Source organism: Orbicella faveolata, unplaced genomic scaffold, assembly GCF_042242905.1.
Source record: "Orbicella faveolata isolate gen_17 unplaced genomic scaffold, um_ofav_v1 contig_35, whole genome shotgun sequence".
NCBI lineage: Eukaryota > Metazoa > Cnidaria > Anthozoa > Scleractinia > Merulinidae > Orbicella > Orbicella faveolata.
This window is the reverse complement of record NW_028301564.1, coordinates 12,939,079-12,965,323: the sequence shown is the minus strand read 5'-3', so window position 1 is coordinate 12,965,323 and position 26,245 is coordinate 12,939,079. Positions and strand designations below refer to the sequence as shown.

Sequence of the window (26,245 nt, the reverse complement as noted above, 5' to 3'; positions counted from 1 at the left end):
AGAGGGTGGAAGTGGCGGGGAGCTGGCAGTGAGTGAGAGTTCACGCCCAGACAAACCATAATGAAATAATTTGCATTTTAAATGGGATATCTTGAAATACCTTATGCAGTACCAAAGGACGATTTTCAATCCTTACAACTAGCATCGCTGTCACCGAAATATAGACGCTGCTATCTCCTCCCTCTACCCCTTCTCCCCGCCCCCATCCCCAAGGAGAATAAAGTGCGGACCCATGAAATAACAATAAAGTTCTACTCAATCGGTTTCTCTTACGTTTTAACTTTCAACATGCTTGCATCCTCACGTCATGTTCATTTTTTTTTTCTGACAGACCAGCAGCCTCCAACCATTACTTGTCCGCCAGACTCAAGTAATGGCACAGATCCCGAGCGTCCAACTAGGACAGTAGCCTGGAACGACCCTGTTGTTAGTGACAATTCAATGTTGCACGACCCCAATGCTGCCCCGACGGTTGTCAGATCTCCGAGTCACATCACATCTCCCTACGACTTTCCCGTCGGCGTAACTCGCATTACCTATACTGCCACCGACCGGAGCAATCACTCTAGTTCATGCGTTTTCACAGTCACTGTTGTTGGTGAGTCTATTTGTTTTTGACAATAATCAGTTGATGGTCATTTCAAGTGCCGTGATCGTTTTTAGACGTTTCAGTCAATTATTTGGGAGCTTTTCTTGGGTTTCACGGCAAACTAAAACGGTACGGCATAACAGCCGAGCAAAACAATAGCTGTGTACGTGCGTTATAAATAATGGTACATTTCTTTGCAGCTCTCTGCAAATCAACAACGTAAAATGACCAAATTAGGCGCAGTCTAGAGAACTCGAGTCAAGACAGCCAATTTTTAAATTTATTTTCGAATTCCACGCCGTCTTACATATTCAGTTTTGCGATAGCTCTGACAGTTATAGACAAACTGAGTGACTCTAGTTAGGGTATGGCAGGTTAAATAGAAATTCATTTTTCAGTCGAATTTTTTCCCTCAACGTCGCCGCTGTGTTTGTTTAAATTTCCTAATGTCGAAAACAGGATCAAGGGGAGCTTGTAACAAGAAATTGATTGCTCGAAATTAGGCGGGTCTCGGAATTCTGATGGTTTGATATACATTTAAGTACTGCACTGTAGCTCATCAAATAAAATCTGGCAACATGTAACGATAACATACACTAAGCAAATGTTGCATCTAAAATGTAAGGGCGTCAGGGAAGTGTACAGTAGAGTACTATGGGTTTGGTTTTACGACACTCAATTAAAAACCTCTCTATGCTGAAGCGACATTGTAATGACAGTCATGGTTTTATTCCTTATGGTGATGTCTGTTTATTTAGACAACGAGCCTCCTATTCTCTACTGTCCACAAAACCAAGAGGTCAAGAAACAGAGTGACAACCCAACCATTAAAGTCTACTGGCAACCTCCGACATACAGAGACAATTCCGGCCAGCCGGTCACCATTTTCACTGAGTCCATTAACGGTTCTGATTTTAGAACTGGATCGTATACGATTCAATACGAAGCTACAGATCAAGTGGGAAATAAAGCGACGTGTACTTTTGTCATCGTCGTTTCTTGTAAGCACGTGTTCTGATAACTATGTTATGTCCTATATTATGATATATGCGTATGCAAAGATTTCGGCATGCTGATTTGCTGAGAACACATCGATTAATCTCAAACAGTGCAGAACGTTGAAATTGAATGTAGTAAGTTGAACTTCAATTGCATGTATGCTATTAACAAGTACTAAATCAAATCATTTTTCTCGTCCAATAGGCCATTTTACAGTTGTGTGCTTTTTTTACCTGGCCTGTAAATACGAGCGAGGCTGGAGGAGACCTTGCTTTGATACACACCTCTCTGCTATTCTTATTTAAATGCCAACTAGTTAACACAAGAACAACTTGATTTACACAACAAAAGCAGTCTGATCTTTATCAAAACAAGGTCACCCGCAGCCTTGCTACCATTCAAAGGCCAGGCCACTTAACAGACAACTTTAAAATGGTCTATTTTGAATTAGCAAAAACTGGATCATTGGATAATGCTATTCGAGAGTTTTCATTGGCTTAACCATCATGGGTTATGAGCCATTATACCATGCTCTACAAATGTGGTAAGCGTGCGCGTGATTTCTTGGGGCGTTTTTATTTTCATTTTAGTTTAATTTTCTGCATTTTGAGGGCGTTTTCAATAAAAACAATTGTTCTACTCTCGCTTGTTGGATATGAAATGATTAAAGCCAACTCGGAGCTACGCGCCTCGTCGGCTATCTGCCATCTCATATCCAACGCGCGCTCGTGGAATAATTGTTAATAAATAAGCGCTCGTACATTTTTCAAAGACTACAAAAAATAATTGTACTCGCCCTACGGGCTCGCGCAATTTTGTTTAGTCCGGTCTTGCTAAGAATTTGCTTGTACCTGTTTATTCCAAATTGCATTCGAAATTATTTGATTACCTAGACAAATTCAATATTTTCCAGTTTACTCATTCTTGTATGCAAATTGAACTCTGATTATTCAGTCTGTCAATTTCCGATGAAAACGCGGGGAATCGTTTTGACTCTCTCGGCTCAGAACACAATGATAATGGCCGCGAGGAGATAAGAAATTTACTTTCGAGTGTTCAACATGGGAAGAGAAAATTTGAATCTCCAAGCGACCATGTAATTTTCTTCTTATAAAATAAAATTTCCATAATACATAAGCATACTAATAACAACGTTTTTAGCGATTTTCCGAAGATTTCTGACCTTTTACCGAAGATTTTCTAAAAGTTATCCGTAGGCCGCACGAACGTCTCCGCATTTTTCCCCCAAAATGTCCGTAGAGACCCGAAGATTACCGAAGACTTCCGAAAAACATCAGAAGATGTTTTGGTCATACACCAAAAGATTTTAATTATATACATCTTAACGGTAAATTAAAGTACCGTCAAAGGGTCAGAATGATGCCAAAAAAGATATCAGACTGGATAAAAATGATATCCTCACATATGGGATCGCGTTTTTATCGATTTGCTACCACTCGGTATATCACTAAGTTTTATACAATGAAATATGGTATTTGACGCTTAATTGCTTTATCCATTTCGGAGACTAAAGTTGGTTCCACGTGTAATCACGTTTGTCTCTTTCACAGCTGTCAAATGCAAACCCTATGATCCACCAATCAACGGACTGATTTCGTGCTCAGAGATTTTTGGCGGAGAATCGTGCACTCCTCAGTGTACTAGCACAAAAGAATTTGCACGAATTCCCGCACAATTTTACGTCTGTCAGCCGACTGGTACTTGGTACGTCTGGGATATCCGTCCGACCGTGTCACAGGAAATGCCATGGCCAGACTGCACAGGTACGTAGTGAGTCTCGACTATAAACACACAAGGATGGGGTCCAAATAGCTAACGTAAGAGAATACCTTGGGCCTCCAGATCACTTAAATGCAATAAAGTGTACTAGTTTCAATCTCTCCCCCTCCTCCCGCCCTACCACCAACCACTTCCCAATCCTACCATTACAAACGATAACTACTATAGTCCCACTCGTCCGCTGGATTCGCCGCTGGAATACATGAGGTATTGCCCAGTTCGACAAGACTCTGTTCATTAATGTGTAAATTATAGTTTAAGAAAGAATCGAACGGCCTTCATTGAGAAATAATTTGTGGTGTATGTAGGTTTTGTTTCTTTTGTTTTGCTTTTTTTTTTTTTTTTTTTTCACTTTCTAAAACTAGCCTAAATGGCAGAACCAGGATAACGGACTCTGACAGTTTATGACGTCTTCAGTTTCAAAATACACATTTGTTGAAGAAGTTAATTTACTTTAGTGTTAAAACTACAAACCAAAAATGTTAAAAACGGTGATTAACTAAATTCTTGACAAATTTGTAACTTGTAGAAAAATCTCATATTTGGTCAAAACAGCCTAGTTAACTTGCCAGATTTGCAAAAACAGAAAAAATAGCATAAAAACAATTAACTTAATTATGAAGAAAAGCTTCTCAGTATAGTAAGAAAACTATGTTTTACTTTGATACCACCATGCATTATCAAAGAGAAAAACAAAAAACACTCACAAAAAAAACAAGATACAAACACATATAGTTAAGTGAATGATTTTAAAAAAACTAGAGAGAAAATGAAAAAAAGCTAAAAATAATTAACAGTACCAGTTAATGATAACACACGTGAAAGAGAACGCGAGACAATTAAATGCTCTTTGATTTTTGTTTCAATTGCCTAACTTTGAAACGCACTCGGGCCTTTAACGAAGACAAGGCGGGTAATGTTTGTTCTCTTTTCAGAGGAGTACGTTCCTGGCGCAGCACGTAAGGGCATGGAGTGGCAATATTTTGTTGGAGACTGTTCGGATCCCGCGGTACAGCTGCAAGCCAAGAATAATTTCATTATTGGATTTAACGAAGTCTTTGGAGCGGGCGATCCCGAGTTTTGCCAAAAGGAAAAAATCTGTGAACTGGATAATATCGTAATCACTTGTGGCAAGACCCAAAGAAGAAAGCGACGAAATGCGCAAGTAAGTCTGGAAAGCACAAAACAGAATCATTTACATTACTGTATACCCGGCCTCGCATCCCTGAAAAAAAGTAACTTATTTCGTAATTCCTACCTAAGTGCGCTAATCCAGTAGTGCTTTGGATGTGCATGCAGATCGAGGTCCAGGTTTCGAGCGGAAATCACAGCTAGTAATTGTGTAAAGGTTGAAATTTTATCGCATACGAGGCCTTTTATTTCTTGTAAGTCTCAGATTAGGAGGACCCTTTTTCTTGCCAAATTGAACTTGCAATTGCCTAGTTTTGCCTGGTTCATCGGCGCATCTGCTCGTCTCTGTGTCTGCAGATTGCTTCTTGTGTGTCAGCGTGTCTGGGTTTTCAATTACCTCTGTTTTTTGAGTTATTCTAATTTTTTCAGTCTGTCATTACCATCACATTGGATGTGTCGGTTATTACACAAAACGATGACTTTGCTCAAGCCAAGAGCTCGTTGGAGGGTAACGTGACTGTTGCAAAGGGCGCTCCAACAATGAAAACTATCCAAGTTTCCAACTCAGAGACCATGAGTTTGAACACCGTATATGAAACCCCTACTATTGGCGTGTGCGTCGATGGAAGCGTTTATGGACTTAACCAGGACGTGGGTCACAGTCAGAAATGCCGTAAGTCTTCAAACGCCTGTAGTAAAAAGCACTTCATAGTACCTCAATGTGATTATATTGCTTCACAGATACACACTAGTTATGCACCACTTTTGAGTGATATACCGTGGAATATTTCCTCGGTATAGACACGAGCCTTTATGCGACAACGTATGACAAGGAAATAAAAGTGACAAGTGGGATATTTCATGGCATATCATGAGAGAGTGTTGCATAACTATTCCATGCCATGCCGTGAGAAATACAGTGTCCAACATAATCAACGCAACGCATGATGGGAAGGTTGGATGTAATATCACGGTCGAATATACAATGGTTTTCCTGTATTCTGATTGGCTGTATTTTTTAAGGCATAGCACAAAGCGGAATATTCAACTGGTTCTAAGTGTCATTCTCTGACGATTAGGTGATTATCTTAGCGCAATTGGAGCAGTCGCACCACATTCATACATCCTTCTGTAACCGAATCGGCAAGACTTCACATTCTTTTTTTCCACCTTGCGCTCTTTTCATCACTGTCACTATCTGCAAAATCCGCAACCTCATATAAGCGTATATAAAAAAGAATTATTTCAGCGTCGTCTGTGCACCATCGTTTAAGCTCAATAGGATAAGATCACGTCTGCCATCTCTAAGGGATGTCATTGGTTTTGTGAAAAACCTTTTATGTGGCACGAGTCATTGACGTCACCGTCCTATATGAAAAATACATTTTGTCTTTGGCGACACGACGGGACTAGCGAAAGTTTCCCGCTTCCACTGCCGTTACCGTCCTGGCCTTCCCGTCCTCGCATCGTAAAAAGGTACATAACGCTACCCATAGTGATGGAGAGAACATATGTGTTAAGCATTTAGATTTCAAAACTAATATTTTGCAATAGAAACTAAAACTCTGCTACTCTTTTTTGCACCATTGTGGTTATTCGCTATTCAGTGACCACATGTCCTCTAAGAGGGCTTTTGTCAATTAAGTGTCCTTTAATTGATAACTGACAAACGTGAATTTTTTCGTTTTACCACACTCAATTAAAAACCGCTCTAAAATCAAACAGTAAAATTACTTTTGTCAGTCATAAATTAGCCTGCGAACAGGCTCCTGGCGAGGACGGAAAAACAATTCTGCGAGCACGAAACTGAAGAGTTCGCCGCGGAGAGCGAAGCGATCGGGGCGGGAGAGGTGGCAGGCCTGTTACCAGGCTAGTCATAAATTGAAAGACACGGGAAAACGTCTACCAGCCAGTCAATTTTCATTCAGTCAATCTGAATTTCTCACTAACTGAGGAAGTGGCGTGCCTTTTTTTCCTGACTAATCAGTCAGCGTAGAGTGCAAAACCAACGTAAACAGCGAATCCTTTCGATACTCAAATTACAACCGCTCTATAATACGTTATTACTCCGTTATTATGAAACCCGAGAATCAAGAGCAACACCCAAACACAGCATTAATGAATCAACATTGGTGATGAAGCATAAATTTGAGGTAAACGTTTTCATTGAAAAACTAACTGCACTGTGCTGATCTGACTTTCTCGACCTTTTCTCCCGTTAGAAAACTGTCCATCTGGAACATTCTTTGACACCGTCTCTGGAAACTGCACGGATTGCCCACTAAATCAGTACAACGGTGGCACTGGTAAAGTAGGCCAGTGCACAGTTTGTCCAGAGAAGACCTATACTATTGCTGTGGGCAGCAAAAACATTACGCAATGTTTAGGTATGTGTTTAACAAATCCAACCATTTTTATAGTTCTTAGTCTTTTTACAAGCTAGTTAATCGACAGAAACGTCAAGTGCTATTTAGCGAAGCACCAACGAAGCACTTCCACGTCGTTGTGCAAGAAAACATTCAGTTTTTCCCTAAAGTCCTGCGAAGGATGTCTCAGTATCAACCACAAATTATACCATGTGCGGAGAACTTTGGTGAAAACTGAATGTTTTCTTGGACAAAGACGTGAAGGTGCTTCGTTGAATAGCACTTGCGGATGCTTCAGCCAATGAACTAGTAAAAAGGCCAAGAACTATAAAAATATTCTGCCACTATTCACCTCGATTTCAATGAATAATTGTTAAGTTTTCCACATTTTAGATTTTAATTGCAGATAGATTTTAGATTTATTATTATTTTTCTTACTTGTATAAGCTCTAAAGCACTTTCCCCTCTTTAGATAAGTTTGTGAACTTAAACCATTACAATCCAAAACAAGTGTCCCAGCATTTTTGGCCGAGGAGAGAAACCACGTGTTTTATCCAGTGACATACTGATGCTTTAACAAACTTTATTAAATATAGCTTCTGTTTGTAGCCGATATAATGCGCGCTCTGATTGGCTTAATCTAGAGCATTATTGTCCCATAATGCCCACCGGCCGATTATGGGCCTGCAAATACAAAGCAAAAAGCCATATAATAAACAACTAATTAACTTCGAACGTTCGGTCTTTACGAGAAAATCTCAAACCTCGGCCATCCGTCCAATACAGAAAGGTCTCGAATTGAGATTTTTACGGAAAAACCTAACTCTCAGTTATTATTGTAACTTTAGTAGCACGGCGTCGAAACCTCCACAATACAAGATTATTATTCCTTTTTTTGTTTTCTTTTTCTTAAAGCTGCGTGTCAAGCGGGCGAATTTTCACCAACCGGTCTCGCCAATTGTGAACCGTGCCCCGTCAATACTTACCAGTCTCTTTTACGCCAAACCTCGTGTATTCAATGTCCCGGATCATCGGTAACCTTAGGAGAAGGCACCAAATCAATCAGTGGATGTGGAAGTAAGTTTTTCTTTTGTCATTATAGAAAACAATAAACAACCCGATTCCAACAAGGCCGAGAGAAAGGTGAGAACGGGATGAACTGTACTCAACTCCAGTTTTCAGGCGTTGCAATATACCCTCGACTAAAAGAAAAGTAAATTTCCTACTTCGTGATCATTTCATCCTCCATCCACAGTCGTTGCAACTTTCTGAAGTCTCTTTGCCGTTAGCACATGTGCGGCGCATGAGCTTGCTGAAAGAATCGCGTCCCCTTGTTTTTTTAACTCATCAGTCAAGAATATTATATACAATAAGATAGCAGGAGAAATGTTCAGGAAACATTCTTCCATCACACCTCTAATAATTGTTATATCTCGTCAATCCAAATTGGAGTTAAGAGTAGTATGGCTCCAGACACGCACGGGGAATGGTTGATTTCTTTCAGTGCCGTGTGCCCCAGGAACATATTCTCAGACCGGCGTGGAACCCTGCCTTCCCTGCGCTCGAGGAACGTATCAGTCGGCAAAGAAGCAAACATCCTGCCTACGCTGCGATGGTAGCAAATCAACTTACGGAGAGGGCGCCTCGTCTACGAGCCAGTGTGTCGGTGAGTTATATCCACTGCAATGGAGGCAAAGCAAATCTAAAGTAAATAGAATAGCCAGGAGGATTATATAAACCAAGAAAATGACAGTAGATCCTTCTGCTAACCCTTGGAGGTACAACAAACGCGAGTCAAGAGGGATTTTCGATGTACTAAGGCATTTTTGGTATAATTGATATTTTGCAGCGTGCTCTATATTCTTAATTGATGGAAAATTAGTCCATAATGATAATGGAATGAAGAAGGTACTAACTGAAATAATTACTAAAACGAAATTTGGCTTTACTTGCATGAAAAATGCCGCTGCAATGCCAATGTCAAGTGGCGCGAAAAAAGAAACAGTTGAACATCAAAATTTCCGCCAGGAATGAATAAGCAGCTGTTGAAAGTTTTAGTTTCACTGAGCAAGTCCTGGTGAAACGTGTTGCTGTGAAATGTCTTGAAAAATACTCAGATCAAAATGATTAAATCAGCTCTTAGTTTCACTGACTTCTACTGTATTTTCGATTCTGTTTTACAGACATCGCGAGTTGCGCATCAAACCCCTGCAACAACGACGCCGTGTGCGTTGAGGACGCAGATGGCTACAAATGCGTGTGCCAGCCAGGATTTACTGGACCTAACTGCGAGATAGATGAGGATGAATGTGTATCAAGCCCGTGTGCTAAAGGAGCAACCTGTGTTGATAAGGTATGCGGAACCCCAGGCAATTCGTTTCCTGGGGCTACGGTGGCATACATTGTATGTAACTGAGGCTGATCCCCGCTATTTGCAACTCTCAAGGGGAACAGAAAGATAGTTCGAAAGAGTCTACAAAAGAAAATGATCTTAAGTTCAGGACAGTGGGATTTTGCCCTAAAGATAGCATTGTTTCACTATAGTTTCTTGGATCCGGTCGTGTTGTGCACTAAGTAAAAGTAAAAGAAAAGTAAAGTCTGCATGCGAGCCAAGTGGCCCTTTAGGCCAGAGCTTATCCCGGGTTCTGTAGCATGAAAGGGCTACGAATATTTCTATTACCCCCTGGAAAGGGATTCTAGTCCATCGCAGGGTTACCCCCGGCATTGAATTCGCCAGTACTCATTTTTACATCGGGGTGGAGAAAGGCGCTGTGAGAGTCAAGTGACTTGCTCAAGAACACAGAACAATATCCCCGGCCAGGGCTCGAACCCGGACTACCTCGATCCGGAGTAGAGCACTCAGTGCATATAACTAATCCTGAATTGTTCTACAGGTGAATGGGTATGTTTGCTTGTGCCCACCAGACTATAGTGGGATACATTGTGACGTAAAAACGAGCAGCTGCAACAGTAACAAGTGTGCTAGTGGCTCAACCTGCGTCAATTCACCAGATGGACACGACTGCGTTTGTCCCGACGGATACGAAGGGCAGTTCTGTGAGACTAAAATCAACGTATGTTATATACTGTAAGATCTGTATTTTAGTAGGTCAATCTGTATTTTAAGTTTGAAAATCTATTTGCGAATCTTAAGAAGTATTCGGTGGACTTCGGCTGATCGATTAAAAAGAAAGTACTGTTAGCAATCGAATGACCTTCCTCTCTCCTACGTCGAAGAGGTTCCCTATACGGGGGTAAGATGAGGTTAGCAAGGGGAAACGAGGGCTCTCTGTGGGCTTTTTGTCCGTTCTGTGCAGCCTTTCACCGCCAGCATACATGGTTAAAGAAATACAAAACTAAAAGGAGCCTCTGCGGAGGAGAGAGAAGAAAATCCCTACACAGGAAGTGCGGTCTGGCATTTTTTTTCTTTTTGTCAATGAACACACTCCCTTGTCCTTAAACTTGCTCACTAAAAATATTTACGCATTGGTTTTCTTTGCTAGTTTTTCTGTTGTTTTCGTTGTTGTTGTTGTTGTTGTTTCTTTTTTTTTTTCTTTTATTCCACTTACATGAAAAAGGGATATTTTGATAGAGCCTGTAGAAGTACCTTACCAAGAGTGAGAGAAATTAACTAATAATTCAGAACGAGGCCATGACTGTCTTGGTCTGCAAAATTTTCTGGAATTTTAACGCGTGTCTAAAGTGTCCAAAATTTATTTTAAAAATAAGTCAGAAAAGATCTGTTATGTTGCAAATACTGTAAAGAGGTTAGAACGAACTATTTATTTACGTAATCAAAAACTTAACTTGAAATTGATAGTGAAAACCAGCTTGGCAGGCTTTTGTTTAAATAATGAGGGGCTTGTTAACTTTCATTTAGTGAGGTTTTTATATTATCATTTTGTTCCATGTCCTAGGACTGTAAAACTTCACCTTGCCTTAATGGTGGAACATGTTTGAACGAGGTCCAAGCATTCAGGTGCGTCTGCAAGACAGGTTTCAGCGGTAATCTGTGCGAAAAGAAAGACAACGCCTGTCTCCCAGACTCCTGCCTGAACGGCGCAACTTGCCAGGAAACTAGTTATGGTCACGAATGTAGTTGTGCGGCAGGTTTTGAAGGCTCAACATGCGAAATCAACATCAATGAATGCTCCAGCACGCCTTGCCAGAACAACGGACTCTGTGTCGACCAGACGAATGGCTATAAATGCTACTGTAAGCCTTCCTTTAAAGGCACAAACTGCGAGACAGGTATTTTTATAATCTCGTAATACATATCGCATCGAATCGCATCGCATCGCATTGAATTACATTGCGTTGCGTTGCATTGCGTTGCATCGCGCTGCGTTGCTTTGCGTTGCGTTACGTTACGTTGCATTACATTGCATTGCATTGCATTTGTTTTTGGAAGCTCATAAACAATAAAATTATAAAACAAACCCATTCGTTCAAAGGCCGATATAAATGGATAATTTGTTTGTTACCATTATTTGTCAAAACGAAAGGAAAAGCTAGGCGAATACAATGAAAGATTAATCCAAATTTTTATTTATCCCACTGAGTCAGTCCACGGAGCAAAGCGAAAGCAAACAATGTACTCAATTTACATGACTGCTTGTTGAAAAACAAATATGACAAATGAATATATTGTTTGTCGTGATATTTTTATCTTTATCTTAGAATTTTTTGTGTTAATATAGAAATTTCCACTGATTTTGACATGGAGTTTAATAGAGAACTGGGTCGAGGAACGTCCATTGTGGAGATGCGTCAAGAGTTAAGAGCAGTTACTGTGGCTTTCTGGATGAAGGTTGCTCAGAACCAGCTAGATCCGGGAACGCCCATCTCGTACGCTGTACAAGAAGGAGGTACTTTGCTTATTAAATTTGAAGGTATTTTTGAAATGCAGATTGATACAGGTGTGGTGACCTGAAAGGGAGAAAGCTTCTCAGACGTTCACCTTAAGTTTCCTTGAAAAGTCGAAATTAAAGCGTGTCGAGCCAGTTTAATAAATATAGCCTAACAAACTTGACAACAAGCTGTTAACCGGCCGTTCACGCCCCCGCAACAGCTGTCAAATTAAGGGAGGCTTGACTGTACTTGTAACTGGATGACAATGGTCAAAGCAATAGAAGTATCGAACTTTTGGCATGTTAGACTCGTCTGACCAAAAGTTTATTTTTCATTTTTCTGTTCTTCAGCCACCGTTCAGGACAATGCCTTTGTAATTCACGACTACAATGGGTTTAACATTTGGGTCAATGGACAAAAGGCTGCGACAAACGTAGCGGCAAATGATGGCCAGTGGCATCACATGGCATTCACATGGCTGAGTTCAACAGGAGCGTGGAAAGTGTACAAGGACGGAAGCAAAGTCAGAGAAAACAATGTTGCCAACGATGCATTTCAAAAGGGGCAGGTGTGTGATTTCATGACACTTAGTACCTTACAAATGCCTTAGACCACGATAGACAGTAGGTTCCGGGTGCGTTTGTACATCTCTCTATTCTAAACCATAATAGCAGTTTTGTTACATTTCTGGTCCAAGCAGTGCTAAAAGTACTGCCTAAGAATACACGTACTTTTACTCCTAATACTATACATACTTTACTTGCGCCACTTTGAAGATATTAAGGGAATTGTTGAAAGAAGGGCAAACTGTAATCAGTGTTTAACGTTTATTTTCGAGATGGCGTGACAAAATTTTTAAACGCCTGCAAGCCTTTTTCAGAATCTAATATCACAATCTCTCTCATGTGCAACTCGCATTACAACACAATCTACCTTCAGTGCACCTATACAAGAATCTTTTTCAAAAACTAATTGAAATATGCCTTTCGGGGTTCGACTTTTCCAATGTTTCCTCATAATAGTGCCGCTTTCAAGCACATTATACAAGTCATGAAAAGACTTTTAAACACAATTGCCTCGTTGAGTAATGGACAGGAATGAATGGGAGTGATCTTTTTTATTCGGAATTCCTCGTCAGTTTTGCTTTTTAAACGGTTCGAAATCGTCTACCTAATCGTCTATCTGATCCGTGGATCGTTTCTATTTTTTCCCAGGTCATTGCATCGGGAGGATTCTACGTCCTTGGACAAGAACAAGATGAACTTGCTGCAAACTTTAGCGCCAATGAAGCGTTCATTGGTCAAATGAGCCAGCTGAATATTTGGAGTTACGAGCTTCCTGCTTCAGATATCGCTGACATGGGAAGACATGCTGAAAACTTTATTGGAAATGTTATTGGATGGTCTGACTTCTACGATCCTGCAGATGCCGGTATAAAGAAGATTGAACCGTCCGTGGCGCGAACTGGTAAGCTTTCTTGTCTCCCCTGTCACGTAAAGAAAACTTCATACGGCTGAACCCGGTTACTTCTTGCCTTTCTTGCGGACCTCAATTCATTTTGCTCAGTCCATTTCTTCCTCCCAACGTTTACCTAGTTTTGGCAATTAATGAATTATTTTTGTTTTCCACAGTGCACTTATGATCCAGTTATATCGCGTTCCTCCAGTGCTGTCGGTGATTAGGATGTGTTTGCCAATTAATTACTTAATATAATCCCTTCCATTCCTCCCCCATGCAAGTAATCTGACCTACGCCCATGCGGACGCAGTACTTACATGTAAGCAGCCATTCGATTCAAATTTAAACTAGATGAGAACTGGATTAGTAGTATGAAGTCGCTAAATTTATAAGCAACCAAAAGTTGTCAGCACACTGGAGAGTAATTGGTGGTATTCACAACTGGAACAATTTTGTAAATAAGCAAACTTTAAGCAGATAAGCAGACTTTGTTTCTAATGAAATTTTGTTGGATTTCTTCCAGAGAACAAATGTTGGACGAACTGGCTAAACAAAGACTCCCCAGGAACTGGTGATGGAGATGCGGAAACTCGTGCGGGCGCCTGCGCGGGACCGGGTTTTTACGATTGTCAGGATATTGAAGGAAGATCGATGCCTGACCTTGAGCTGAATTTGACAAGCACGTGCTCAGATAGTGGAATCACGTGTTTGAATAGCGATCAAAGAACGGGAAGAAGCTGTCCTGATTTTAAAGTTCGTTATGTTTGCACGTGCCCAGGTTAGCAGTTTGATTTTTGGAGCTTTTCTTATTTTCTAGCCTGTTCAATTTTATTTTCTTATTTTTAAGCATCCAAACACAAAATCTGCCAAGCTACGAGGAAATAATTACTTCAAAATTTGATGCTTCCCAACACTATCCGTGCAAGAAATGATTAATATGTCTAATTCATAGCGTCACGTTTTGAGCTCACGAAAAGGTCGGGGATGCTCGGGTAGAAATCAAGGATTTCGGGTCTCACTTGGGGTGTTTAGGACGAAATACCGCTGCTTGTAGCCCCCGCAGAATCGTTTAGGGTACACTCGAAGAAATAATAAAAAATTCTACCATTTAGTTTCAGTTGGTATCTTTTAGGGGTCAAATAAAGCTTGAGTCACGTCCACATTGCTCTCCTTTAGGGGGTTAATTCAAATTTTCCGACGGGCATCCCCGACCTTTTTATATGGCAGTTCCCTACCCGGGCGTTAGCTAGAAAACCTATCACTCGCTGCTACAGCACAAGTAACAAGAAGATTTTCTGCGTTTACAGCAAACAGCGCTTGTAGCAGCAACCCATGTGGAGCCCATGGCACATGCGTGACTCTTCCAGTTGGTTACAAGTGTTCCTGCAACAAAGGATACGAAGGTCGTCATTGCGACACAGGTACGATGATGTAGATCAACAAAAAGATGCTTTTCCATGCACACGATGGAACAAATAACTTTATTGTTTGATAAACGGATTCGGCTAACGTGTTTACATCCCTGTTGGCACCCAATTCAAACCACGTGATGATTCATTTGGGGGGTTACGTATGCAAATGTGTAATTTCCCACACACAACTGATTGCATGGGAGTATGTACAAACACGGCAATTGTAACTTCTCGAATGAATCATCAGAAGATCTGAATTGGGTGGCAGTAGGAATATAAACAAGTTAGCTGGATCCGTCTATTCAAGCGATGCCGTTTTGGACACTTTTGGACACAGCTAAATTCATTGGCTCAACGTAGAATGCAGACAAAATAAATATTTCATGGTGCTTGGTAGATTATTAAATTTTACTACCTGGTTCCGATCACATCTGGGGCCTATTTCTCGAAAGTATCCGTAAATACTGGGCCCGATAACTTACCGGGCCGGTTAACGGGAAACTTTACCGGGCCCGAAGCAGCGTTTCTCGAAGCACCCGTAAAATTTTCCAGGTACTTACCGGGCCCGATAAAATAGCGGGTTGTTACCAATCTCTAGCGCGCACTTCACGCTCGTTCGCGAGAGAAGGAGAAACACTTGGGGCTATACGTGCACATTCGATTCTGATCGATTCTGTTGTCGTTGCGACTGTGATGCTTTTTGAAGAACACTGCGAAGTTTAACTTCGAAGTTATCGTTGTGTCAAAGGAGAGCAACTAAGAGAGATCGTCATTTTGCATGGTCATATTATTTGAAAGTGATGATCAATTGCCTTTTGTAGCTCGATTCGAAGACTTCGATCGACAATCTCGCTCTTTTCTAGGAGTGTTGTCTTTTTCCGTGATTCATTCTAATTCAAAATGTTCCACTGAGCAATCAAACAAGATCTGCGGACCGCCGAGGAAGCAGTGTGAACTTGAGAACTTGAAATTTAACTACAAACACTTATTTCAGCAATTTATACTGATAAGAATTTCGCTTAAGTAAGTGTACAGAATATTTGGAATAAGGAAGGATCTTACTAAAATTTTTAGGCGTGATTTAATCGTTTTCTCCGGCAAACGTCAAGCGTAATTTTCACTGATCCCAAATCGACTGTTCTAGCATAAAACACGCTAAGATCAATAGAAATGCGACTGAAACAATTATGAGATTGGGGAGAATAATTTTTGTCTGTTTTCTAATTTCCTCCTCCCTCCCAAAAAAGTAAAAAAAAAAATCTGCAATTAAAACACAAGAAACAGGTTTTGCTTGCAGTAAGATCAGGTTTGCGTGACAGGAACCAATTTTTATGTTCATACAAAGAAGCCATTTCGAAAACGCGCGGCGAGTGATCGGCGTTTACATGACAATGTTTATTTTTTTCCCGCCGTTTGTTGGTTTTGAAAAACAATCAAATAGAACTTTACAGTTATATAGCGCTTACATGCAAACGCCTTCAAACTGTAAAAATTAAACAACAATAATTATATTTACTTAGGTTTCCGGAGCCAGCGTGCAGCTACTCGCCGTGTTTCTCTCCAATTCCTCATTAAGCTCCTCAACGAGCCACTCCATTCTTGCTCGTGAGAGCAGAAATCGTTCAGTGACTTCGCAGTCAGCCATATCGGCTAGAAAGGGGCGTCTATGATAAGACCGTGAAACAAAAAAGTCCGCCTCCGGCCGCCATTTTGTTTGGTTTTGCAACATTTGTGACTTCCCGGTAACTTTAGGGAGGTCACGACCTCCAGTAAATTACCAGGCAAGTTACTGGGAAATTTAACGGGATCGAAAATAACGGGAACTTCGAGAAAAACCCGCAAAGTTTATGGGGATTTACCGGGTGACTTACCGGGCCCGATAATTTACCGGGTCTTTCGAGGAACAGGCCCCTGGCCACATGTAACATTGTTTCAAATATTTTGGCCGCAGCAAAATTGATATTTTGTAAGATATTTAGCTTAGTTATCCCCAGTTTTTTGTTTACTCGACAAAATTTGCAATAAAAAATAGTTACGACGAAAGCATATTTCCCAGTTGTACTTCTGAAACATGTACGACCTTAACAAGACTTCTGAAAAAGAAAAAAAGACCAAAGAAATGTTATCGGCCAGGGACGTTCAAGGAATAACTTTGAATCAGCTTGAACTTGATGACGGTAAATCAGCCGTCGTTGCAAGAATGCGAGTCAAAGACTGCAAAGGCTCACACTCGACACTTCCGCTCCGCAAACTCTCTTTACAGTTGATTTACATTTAACAACTTCAAGTCGAAAAAAAACAACAACAACACTATTGCACTTGCCAGGCGTCGACGCCCAGTTGTTTCACTGGCGTTCTCTGTACCGTTGAATTACCTGGAAGAAAACACTGTTTCACTTTTTTCTTCCGGCATTAAACTAACCTTATTTTATTCACTCCCTATGCAGCGTTGAAGTGTCCGTGCCCAGGTAAAATAGCGCATGGCAAATACGGTGGTAGCCGAGCTCTTGGGGGCAAGATGACTATATACTGTGACTCTGGATATGAGGCTAGCTCAACAGCAACCCTGAACTGTGTTGATGGAAAATGGGATGCGCCTGTTCCACAATGCATAGGTAAAGATTATTTTACATTGACATGACAAAGAATGAAAAAGCTGACTGCTTCATATGATCGGTTAATGGTGACTGATTACCGTACCTGTAAAGAGATTGCAAACTGAGCTGATTTGACAAAAGCAACCGTATCGCTGATTTGTTATCCGTTCGGATGACATTCTGCACGCACATAATGCAAATTTTCCGCTAGAAAATTCATTGTGTAGAAATTCAGTTGTTTCGCGAGCGTAGTATTACGTGCAAATCGTAATATGTATTTTGAAACAACACAGCATACTGTGATAAATAAAATTATAAAAAAGTTAACTCATTTAATCATTCATTAAGCATATTAATTAATGGATTGTCTGGTCTTACTGCAGACGTAGATGAATGTAGCACAGGGAAAGCAAACTGCGGACAGACATGTATCAACACTGATGGAGGTTATAAATGTGACTGTCAGGCGGGATATTCAGTCAATAACGACGGAACCTGTTCAGGTGACATGTTATCTTCCGTTGATGAGTTAGAAATAACTGCTCGAGTCGGTGTTGATCATTTTCATTAGCGGCCTCGTCATCATCATCATCATCATTATCATGGTTATCATCATTATCATCATCAGCAATATTATCATCATCATCATTATCATCGTCATTATCATCATCATTATCATCATCGTCATCATCATCATCGTCATCATCATCATCATCATCAGCGCTATCATTATCAACATTAGCTTTGCATCTGATGGAACACAAAGCTGCTTCACACCCCCACTAAATTAGTCCTTTCGTAGAATTTCTTTGTAAAAACACCGAACACCGGACAAATACAAGTTGTTTTCTAACTTTTTGAGTCAACCAAACGTCCAGGTCGTCCTTGTCTTCATTCAAATCCATCTTTTCTTCCTTTTCGACACATGTGCTCTCAGACTTCACCGTGGTTCTCTCGCTTCCTCCGGCGTTCAAAGTGCAAATCGTTAGTCGCCAGTCTTTGTTGGTTTGTGTTAAAGGAAACCGTTGTAGGTAAAACAATTGAAAAATAACCACTCAACCAGGATTATCAATTAATGCTGACATGCATATCACCGCTTTCATTTTAGACATCGACGAATGCAGCTCGAACAACGGAAACTGCCAGCAAAGTTGTCACAACAATGTGGGTAGCTACCGCTGTACCTGTGCATCAGGGTACACATTAATGGCGGATGGTCGATCTTGTGCGGGTAATTTGAAGTATAAAGTTCTTATTTTCATCGGTGTATGGAAGGTACGGGTGTCCAAGTGGTCAGCGCGCTGAACTCCGGATCAAGCTGTCCGGATTTGAGCCATGGCCGCGGTCAATGTTTTGAGTTCTTGATCAGTGCCTCTCTCTACCCAGCTGTATAAATGGGTACCAGCAAATTTAATGCTGGGGAATAACCAAGTGATGGAGTAGTATCCTATCCAGAGGGAGTTGAAATATTCCTAGTGCCTTTCTACTACCGAAACCGGGATAAGCTCACGCGGGTAGCCCACTTGGCCCCAAGCAAACTTTACGTCGGGATGAATGTTATTTTATTGACAATAGGTAGTAAGTAAAAGTAGTGAACTTTATCAACGTGTCAGGATTCTCTCGCGCATAGCACTAATTGGTGACACAAAATAAGATAAAATTAAATACATTGATACAAATAATGAAACCTAAAACCTAAAAGCCTATATACAAATACAATGTCGCTTAGTAACAAACAAAATTAATTATTACAAAGCATACAATTTCCACAGCCATCCTCAATTAATGCAGTCAGGCCTGTTTTCCTAATTTTAGACTTGAATCTGCGCAGACTGCCCTCAGCACGTAGTTCCTTTGTGAGTTTCGACCAGAGGAAAGGGCCATAGTATCTTAACGAGTGCTTTCCATATTTAACAGTATTAAAACGAGGAAGATGAATTATTTGGTCGCCTCAAATGAGCTTTGTAGTTCTGTATCATTTTGCATTTGTCACAACTGCCCGTACGTGCGATTGCTTCCAATAGCAATCATATGTGGATTACGTAAAACCTTTTTCTTTTTTCTTTTTTTTCTTTTCCTTTTTTTTTAATTTGTCATTTTCAGATGTTTAGTTGCATATTACATCCATGCCATGCCAGTGAAAACTCCTTTGTGTCTCCTGAATGACTTACTATATTGCCGCACTATACCCAATACGAAGCATGCACTCATTGTGGCCTTGCTTATTACTAATATAACTGTCCTTCTACTGACGTAACGTTGTCTTTTTTGTCTATGCCTTGACTTTCAGATGACGACGAGTGTTCCAGTAATAGCGGATTAGGACCCTGCGAACAGATTTGTGTGAACACGCTCTTAGGACATGAGTGTCTGTGCCGACCAGGGTATAACCTAAACGGTGATGGAAAAACGTGTTCAGGTAAGGAAATTTTGGTTTCGTTCTAAAATATTCAACACTGACTGACTGACTTACTGACTGACTGACTTACTGACTGACTGACTGACTGTCTGATCATGACTAACCGACAGACAGATAGAGATACAGTCAGAGAGACAGACAGAACGTGACGGACAGCAGAGAAAAGACAGAAAGGGCAGACCGGCTTATGATACAGCAGGACAGATAGACATGGCCTACAAAACGGATTGACAGACTCGCTGTCTGTCTGACTGTCTGTCTGACCAACTGAGTGACTGTCTGACTGACTGACTGACTGACTGACAGACAGGTTCAGAGACAGACACAGACACACTGACAGACTAACTGACCGACTGACTGACTGACTGCTAAAAGACTGCTTGACCAACTGCGCGTTAAGCTTAAGTAAATTAATAAATTCGCACACTTTGAATCTTCGTCATCACAAAAATATTTGAGAAACTTTATTCTCTCACAGCGAGTTCTTGCCCAGCGATTGCGAGTTTCAGCAATGGAAAACTTGATCCTGCCAGCCCCGCAACAACCGTAGACAGCAGTGTGAAATTTGAGTGTAACGTGGGTTACATCCTAAGAGGAGCTTCTGCAAGAACTTGTTTGGCTGATGGTACCTGGTCTGGCAAAGAGCCTCGTTGTGATTGTGAGTCTAATACAAAGGGAACGATTCGCATTCGTTATTTGTTAATTTTGCTTCGTAAAACTTCGTGAAACTTCCATAAACTGTGTTATCATCCCCTGTCTCTTATTTAGTGGTAAACTGCATCATTCCTGGTGAACTGCAAGACGGAACACGAAGCACTACAGCGAATTCTTACAACACTGTTGTGACTTACGCGTGTAATTCCGGATTCAGTTTAGTTGGATTAGCAACAAGGACTTGTCAGGCTGATGGGACCTGGAGCGGAGAGCATCCTCGCTGCATAGGTACAATTCAAAACTGTTAGAAGTATCGATTAGGATCTCTTCTCCCTTTTTCATTGTTTTCAAATATTACTTTCTTTGATATGGGTGCGACAATTGCAAGGCTGTGATTTAAGAAGGATAAGTCAATTTCAAAATTACATTAGTTCATTTTGTCCTAAGCGGGATGTTAGAAATTGACAGCTAGTTAGTTTACAATCAGTTCAAGATGACTAACCCTTTTATCTTGTTTTGTTTTGATTTTTTTTTTTGGTTGTGGTTGTGGTTGTTTTGTCTCAGTTGCTTTTCTCGTGAAATTGAAATAATGTAAGACAATCTAAATAGTAACTGAAACTGACGTTCTGTCAACAAAGCATATTGCACTGTTATTAATTTACCTCTACGTCTCAAATAACTACATCGTGAGACAAACAATAATACACCTAATTAGTATATACCACACAAGTGAATAGTACTTTTCGCGCACGCTGATTGGCTAGTTCGTAGGTGATTAGCCAAGTATTATTCACCTCCGAGCGCGCGAATTTTTTTTGTCCGACCATTTGCTGGTATGTAAAGTATATATGAAATAATTCATATTTGAACTGCGGTAGTAGATGAAAGTGAAGTATGATCATCGCAGTAAATTTTCCAATTTAAGCAACTGGAAAGAAGAAGCCTGAAAAAAATCAGGGCTTCAACGGGATTCGAACCCGTGACCTCCGCGATACCGGTGCGATGCTCTACTTGAATTGGAAAATTTACTGCGATGATCATACTTCACTTTCATCTACTACCGCAGTTCAAATATGAATTATTTCATATATACTTTACATCATTTCACTCACGGGAAGATATGAACTCAATTAATTGACCTCGCTCCCAATGTGTGGCTTCATAGCTCAGTTGGTAGAGCATCGCACCGGTATCGCGGAGGTCACGGGTTCGAATCCCGTTGAAGCCCTGATTTTTTTCAGGCTTCTTCTTTCCAGTTGCTTAAATTGGAAAATTTACTGCGATGATCATACTTCACTTTCATTTGCCGGTATATTGTCATAAATGAAGTTACTCTTAGGTCCGCTAGTTATTCAGCTTGTGTGGTATATACATAAACAATTATTCACCTCCACTTTGGTAAATAATTGTTAATTATTCCATAAACAAATATCAAAATAGCCGAACATCTAGGATCAGTTATCTTGGTAAGATATTCTGGTAGATGCATGTAGCAGAAATTGATGACGTCACGGACTAATGCAAACTCCTGCGCATTCCTACTTCTCGTAGCTGCTGACTGCCCCGAGCCCGCAGTGCCGACTAATGGTAAGCTGATTGGCCTTCAAAGGAAAAATGGTGACACGATCAGATATGAATGTGATGTTGGTTATAAGATGGTTGGACAATCTTACGCCATTTGTCAAGGAGGGGCTTGGAACTCGCCTACGCCTTCATGTAACTGTAAGTACTATATGCAGCATTAAATTCCGCTGCGTCACAAGGCCATGAAAACAAATTGTAAAGCTGAACCTGATTTTACAATTTGCAACTACAACATCTCTTCAGTTCCTTACCCGGTCCTTGGTGGGGTATTGGGCCAGAACCGCTACAACATAGTTCTTAAAAATGTATTTTGTGATTGTGTACGTACAACCCCCTTTCCAATAGCTCCCAATTCTGTTTTATTGATTCGTCTTCTAAAGAGCTACCCAAAGTAGAATTTTACTTTTATTTCAAAACTGTAGCCTGACACCACTTTCCACAAAGCTTGTAACACTTAGTAATTTGAAGAGATTTACTTTATTTTTCCGAGTGTAGACACGTATATGTACAACTCCTTACCCAAAGGTATTCGAAAGGACAAGAGAGCAGCGGCATAACAGGAGATTTCTCCATGCAACATACGTGACAAGTTATAATTTACTCATTTTCTTAGTGGTCAATTGCGGTGCTCCTCCGGCAATAGCAAATGGACAAATATCTGGTTCAGACTACTCGTATGATGCCAAAGTAACATACTCGTGCAATGCCGCAAACTTCAAGCTGTCGGGATCACAAGAGAGAACATGTCAGGCCGATGGCACATGGAGTGGAACTCAACCTGCTTGTCTTGGTGAGTACTGGGGATGATATGTTAGCTTAGATGACCCGTCAAGAAGCACTTTTGCATACGTCACTTCAATATCAACTAAGCTCATGCAGGCAATCTACTTTGGGAATGGCGTCTGCTTTTCCATAACAACCTCTAACATGATTCCTGACGCAGCTCCTAGAACCACAGATAATTTCTGATGATTAGCCCAAGTTTGGCTTGGTCCACAAAAACCTTTCTTGTCTTAAACCAATTCGACATGCTGTGTCGACCTTCGCTTTGTTAAGAAATTCGTAATACATTCCCTATTTGCACGCTGCGTTTGCGCACACAAACTAACGATATTGGCCATACCGGCCATTCTTAGTTATTGCCAGTGTCAGAGCTCTGTGTATCCATTTCGTTCTTTGAAGTCGCCGCCTATCCACAGCTATTTAATTTCCTATCAAATTATTTACCAACAATGATTTATTATTCCAAACTCATTTTCCTGCCTGATCAACAGAGAATTCCTGTGGCAATCCGGGTACACCTGCAAATGGAATCAAGGTCGGTGAGAGCTACAAGTACCACGATGTTGTTTCCTTCCAGTGCAATGAGGGGTACAATCTTATTGGCTCCAGCACCAGAACGTGTCAAACAGACAATAACTGGGACGGAACACAACCAACTTGCCAACGTAAGTTGATTACGCTTTCATCATGGCCAAGCGGCAGATAAAGACAAAGACGGGTTTTGATTGGCTAACTAGGCACCTCCTGAACGCAATGCCTTTTGAAAATTCTTAGTAGTGTCTGTGTTTTCACGCAAGTCTCTAGCGCTTGTTTTATGTATTTCCGTTGTGTTGTCAATGGTCTATTTCGCTGTCGCGAATGCCTGCATGTGGTGATTGCTTTGGTCTTGGCATTAGGGCGCTTTGCAATTGATTATGGTAAAACCAAGAGACTATCAATTCCCTTGGGTGAAACCAAAACCAAAGTAATCTCTATGGCCAGTTACGAAGAGCTCGCATAATCCAGTGAACCAATCAAGGCTGGAAGCAAATTCGTGTAGCTCAGGCAAATCGCTGGAAAACGTGTACGAACAAATCATGGTTGGTCTCGTTTTACTTCTGGTTGGGTGAAAAGACAATCTTTAGCACAGTCATGCAAAACCAAAGCAAATGAGAATTAGTTTCGAACGACGCTCTAGTGAAAATCCTTCTATTCAAATGAAAACCGCTTTTAGATGGAGCTAGCTTGAAGTATGCTCGGTTCGTTGGGTTATGATTCTTCTGCTTAACTGCCATCATTACGCCTTCTCGTTTCCCTTTAGTTGTCGACTGCGGCGATCCCGGCACCCCTGCAAATGGGGAGAGACTAGGATCAGATTTCACTTATGGAAAGACTATCGTCTACGACTGTAACCCAGGCTACCAGCTGTCTGGTTCGAGGGAACGAACGTGCCAACTGGACGGAAAATGGTCGGGGTCTATAGCCACTTGCGTTGGTAAGTTGAATTCGTGAGTTTTTTATACGGAGTGGTTTTGTTTGTTTGTTTGTTTGTTTGTTTGTTTGTTTGTTTGCAATTTGTGACTGTGAGAGGCAGATTTCTCCATTACCATCACTACTACCCCTCCATAACTCAGCGAGTGTTAAAGCTTCGACAAATAAAACGTAATGCTTGGCGCGTCAATGGTAAGTCTGAAAATGCTTTCTTAAGTTTATTGTCCTGAATCTATCGTGCACTTGGATATTGTTTCACATGAGTGATATAAAGGGCAGTATTATATAAAGCCTCTTCCTCTAGAACTCTCTCCTCCATGAAGACAGCAATATCAAACTCAGAATATAAAAACAATTGCCGTTTACTAAACTCAGGAAATTAGCATTCCTTAACGTGTGTCTGTTCAGTAATAGATCGCAGATGACGTCAAAATGTGGTAAGAGCAAAAACGTGCCACCCAATTAAGCCCTCAGATGAGCGTATCACTCCAATATGTATAGATCATAAGTAAGAACCAATCATTCGACATAATACACAAATAAGACAGTGCAACAAGAGCGTCCAAACTAAGACAGGTCGCACGTCCGATCCGTAGTAAGGACATTTCTCTTGTGTGGGAGGTTCATCCTCACCGATCTTAACAGATTCGTTTAACGTTACTTACTAGTGTCATCTTGCGGAGCCAGTCTTGTTGGTCCCTCTGGCAGCTTCAGCTCTCCAAACAACCCAAACAGCTATCCCGATAATGCTTACTGCCGCTGGAAGATTAGTGTGCCGTCTGGAAAGAAGGTCATGGTCACATTCAACTCCTTCAAGACACAGAAGGACAAGGACATTGTGGAGATCTATGATGGCGTCTCCCAACAGCTCATAACCAAATTATCTGGAGTTCACACCAAGGCGATTGCCTTCACATCTGAAAATAATGCGATTGATATTCGGTTTATCTCTGACGGTAGTGAGAGTTCGGAAGGATTTTCTGCATCGTACACTCAAGTCAGTAAGTAACTATATAATGCACATCTTCTGATTGAAACTATCATCTTTAGAGCAAAGTTTCTCTTATATTTTTGTCACGAGAAAAAAGAAAAACAGGAAAATTTCTGAAACGTCCGCGCGTGCAGTCTCACCGCGACAATGAAAGAGAGTGTCAGAGTAATCAGAATTTCATTAATAAGTGTAACTGGCGGTAAGGGAAGAAGCAAAAAATGTTGTTGTGTCCACCTGTGTCTCATCTACGACATTTGGTGACTGGTTCTGGTCCCTTAGTCAGGTGCGTGATCGAATGACCAACCAGGCTGAAGACAAAACAGCAAACTGGCTGCAATTAGTTCTTTGAAACATCCCGTGAATATTCCTAGACGTCCACGACTCGACACGACTCGCATGTCTTTCTGTTTTTTTTTTTTTTTCTTTTTTTTTCTTTTTTTAAAAAAAATCAAGCCAACATTTCTTAAATTAATTCATGTTTTGTAGCTCAGAATTAAACAAGGAAGGCAAAACTAAAGACACCTACCCCACTGAATGTTGTATACATGTACGCGAATGTGTTTTTACCTCGTGTTTTACGTCTAATTGATTAAATTTTTTCTCTTTTTTTACCATTGCGCAGCCTGCGGTGGTATCCTTACTGATCTGGAACAAACCGTGATGTCACCCAACTATCCCAGTAACTATCCCAACAGTATCACGTGCGTGTGGTCCCTCAACATTGGCAAAGCCTTCCAGCTTGAGTTCGACGCATTCCACACCGACCCGGGCTATGATCTCCTGAGGGGATTCTCGTCACTAAGCTCCTTTACCCGTAAGTAAAATACCGACCCCGGTATCACGGAGGGTGGAAATAAGGGTGATATGGTGAGAGAAAAGGGAGGTGTAAAATACGAGAATATGGGAACTAGCTGGGATGGAGTGTTTTAAAGATGACGGCAAAGAAATCTACCCTGATTTATAGTCATTGTACCACTTTGTTTGGCAACGGTAACGTTTCTCGTAACCGTGGTTTGCCGTCTTATAGTAATGAAGCGTGTTACCCAGTACACACATTTCAGGTAAATTAGAAACAGATGTAGTGATGAGTTGTCTTCTGCTACAGTATGGACTTACCTCGATTTCGACTGAGGGGACGGTT

At 40.9% G+C, this 26,245-nt stretch overlaps 1 protein-coding gene and 1 pseudogene across 1 annotated transcript in view; both read left to right on the top strand.

Annotated features, from left to right (window-relative positions):
- The window catches only part of LOC110054725 (uncharacterized), a 534,050-nt pseudogene that overhangs the window by 101,792 nt on the left and 406,013 nt on the right, over window positions 1–26,245 (top strand).
- Window positions 1–26,245, top strand: part of LOC110051046 (sushi, von Willebrand factor type A, EGF and pentraxin domain-containing protein 1-like) — a 35,468-nt gene that overhangs the window by 8,631 nt on the left and 592 nt on the right. The window contains exons 7-34 of the mRNA XM_089273117.1: window positions 332–598; window positions 1,348–1,590; window positions 3,160–3,372; window positions 4,324–4,553; window positions 4,949–5,192; window positions 6,742–6,906; window positions 7,801–7,962; window positions 8,390–8,551; window positions 9,069–9,238; window positions 9,780–9,959; window positions 10,803–11,136; window positions 11,586–11,753; window positions 12,087–12,304; window positions 12,951–13,203; window positions 13,718–13,972; window positions 14,502–14,615; window positions 17,054–17,221; window positions 17,587–17,706; window positions 18,312–18,434; window positions 19,494–19,622; window positions 20,101–20,280; window positions 20,391–20,564; window positions 21,828–21,998; window positions 22,474–22,650; window positions 23,135–23,308; window positions 23,944–24,117; window positions 24,782–25,114; window positions 25,727–25,918. Of these exons, the coding sequence (XP_089129243.1) occupies window positions 332–598; window positions 1,348–1,590; window positions 3,160–3,372; window positions 4,324–4,553; window positions 4,949–5,192; window positions 6,742–6,906; window positions 7,801–7,962; window positions 8,390–8,551; window positions 9,069–9,238; window positions 9,780–9,959; window positions 10,803–11,136; window positions 11,586–11,753; window positions 12,087–12,304; window positions 12,951–13,203; window positions 13,718–13,972; window positions 14,502–14,615; window positions 17,054–17,221; window positions 17,587–17,706; window positions 18,312–18,434; window positions 19,494–19,622; window positions 20,101–20,280; window positions 20,391–20,564; window positions 21,828–21,998; window positions 22,474–22,650; window positions 23,135–23,308; window positions 23,944–24,117; window positions 24,782–25,114; window positions 25,727–25,918 (5,493 nt within the window). The remainder of the gene's footprint in view (window positions 1–331; window positions 599–1,347; window positions 1,591–3,159; window positions 3,373–4,323; window positions 4,554–4,948; window positions 5,193–6,741; window positions 6,907–7,800; window positions 7,963–8,389; window positions 8,552–9,068; window positions 9,239–9,779; window positions 9,960–10,802; window positions 11,137–11,585; window positions 11,754–12,086; window positions 12,305–12,950; window positions 13,204–13,717; window positions 13,973–14,501; window positions 14,616–17,053; window positions 17,222–17,586; window positions 17,707–18,311; window positions 18,435–19,493; window positions 19,623–20,100; window positions 20,281–20,390; window positions 20,565–21,827; window positions 21,999–22,473; window positions 22,651–23,134; window positions 23,309–23,943; window positions 24,118–24,781; window positions 25,115–25,726; window positions 25,919–26,245) is intronic.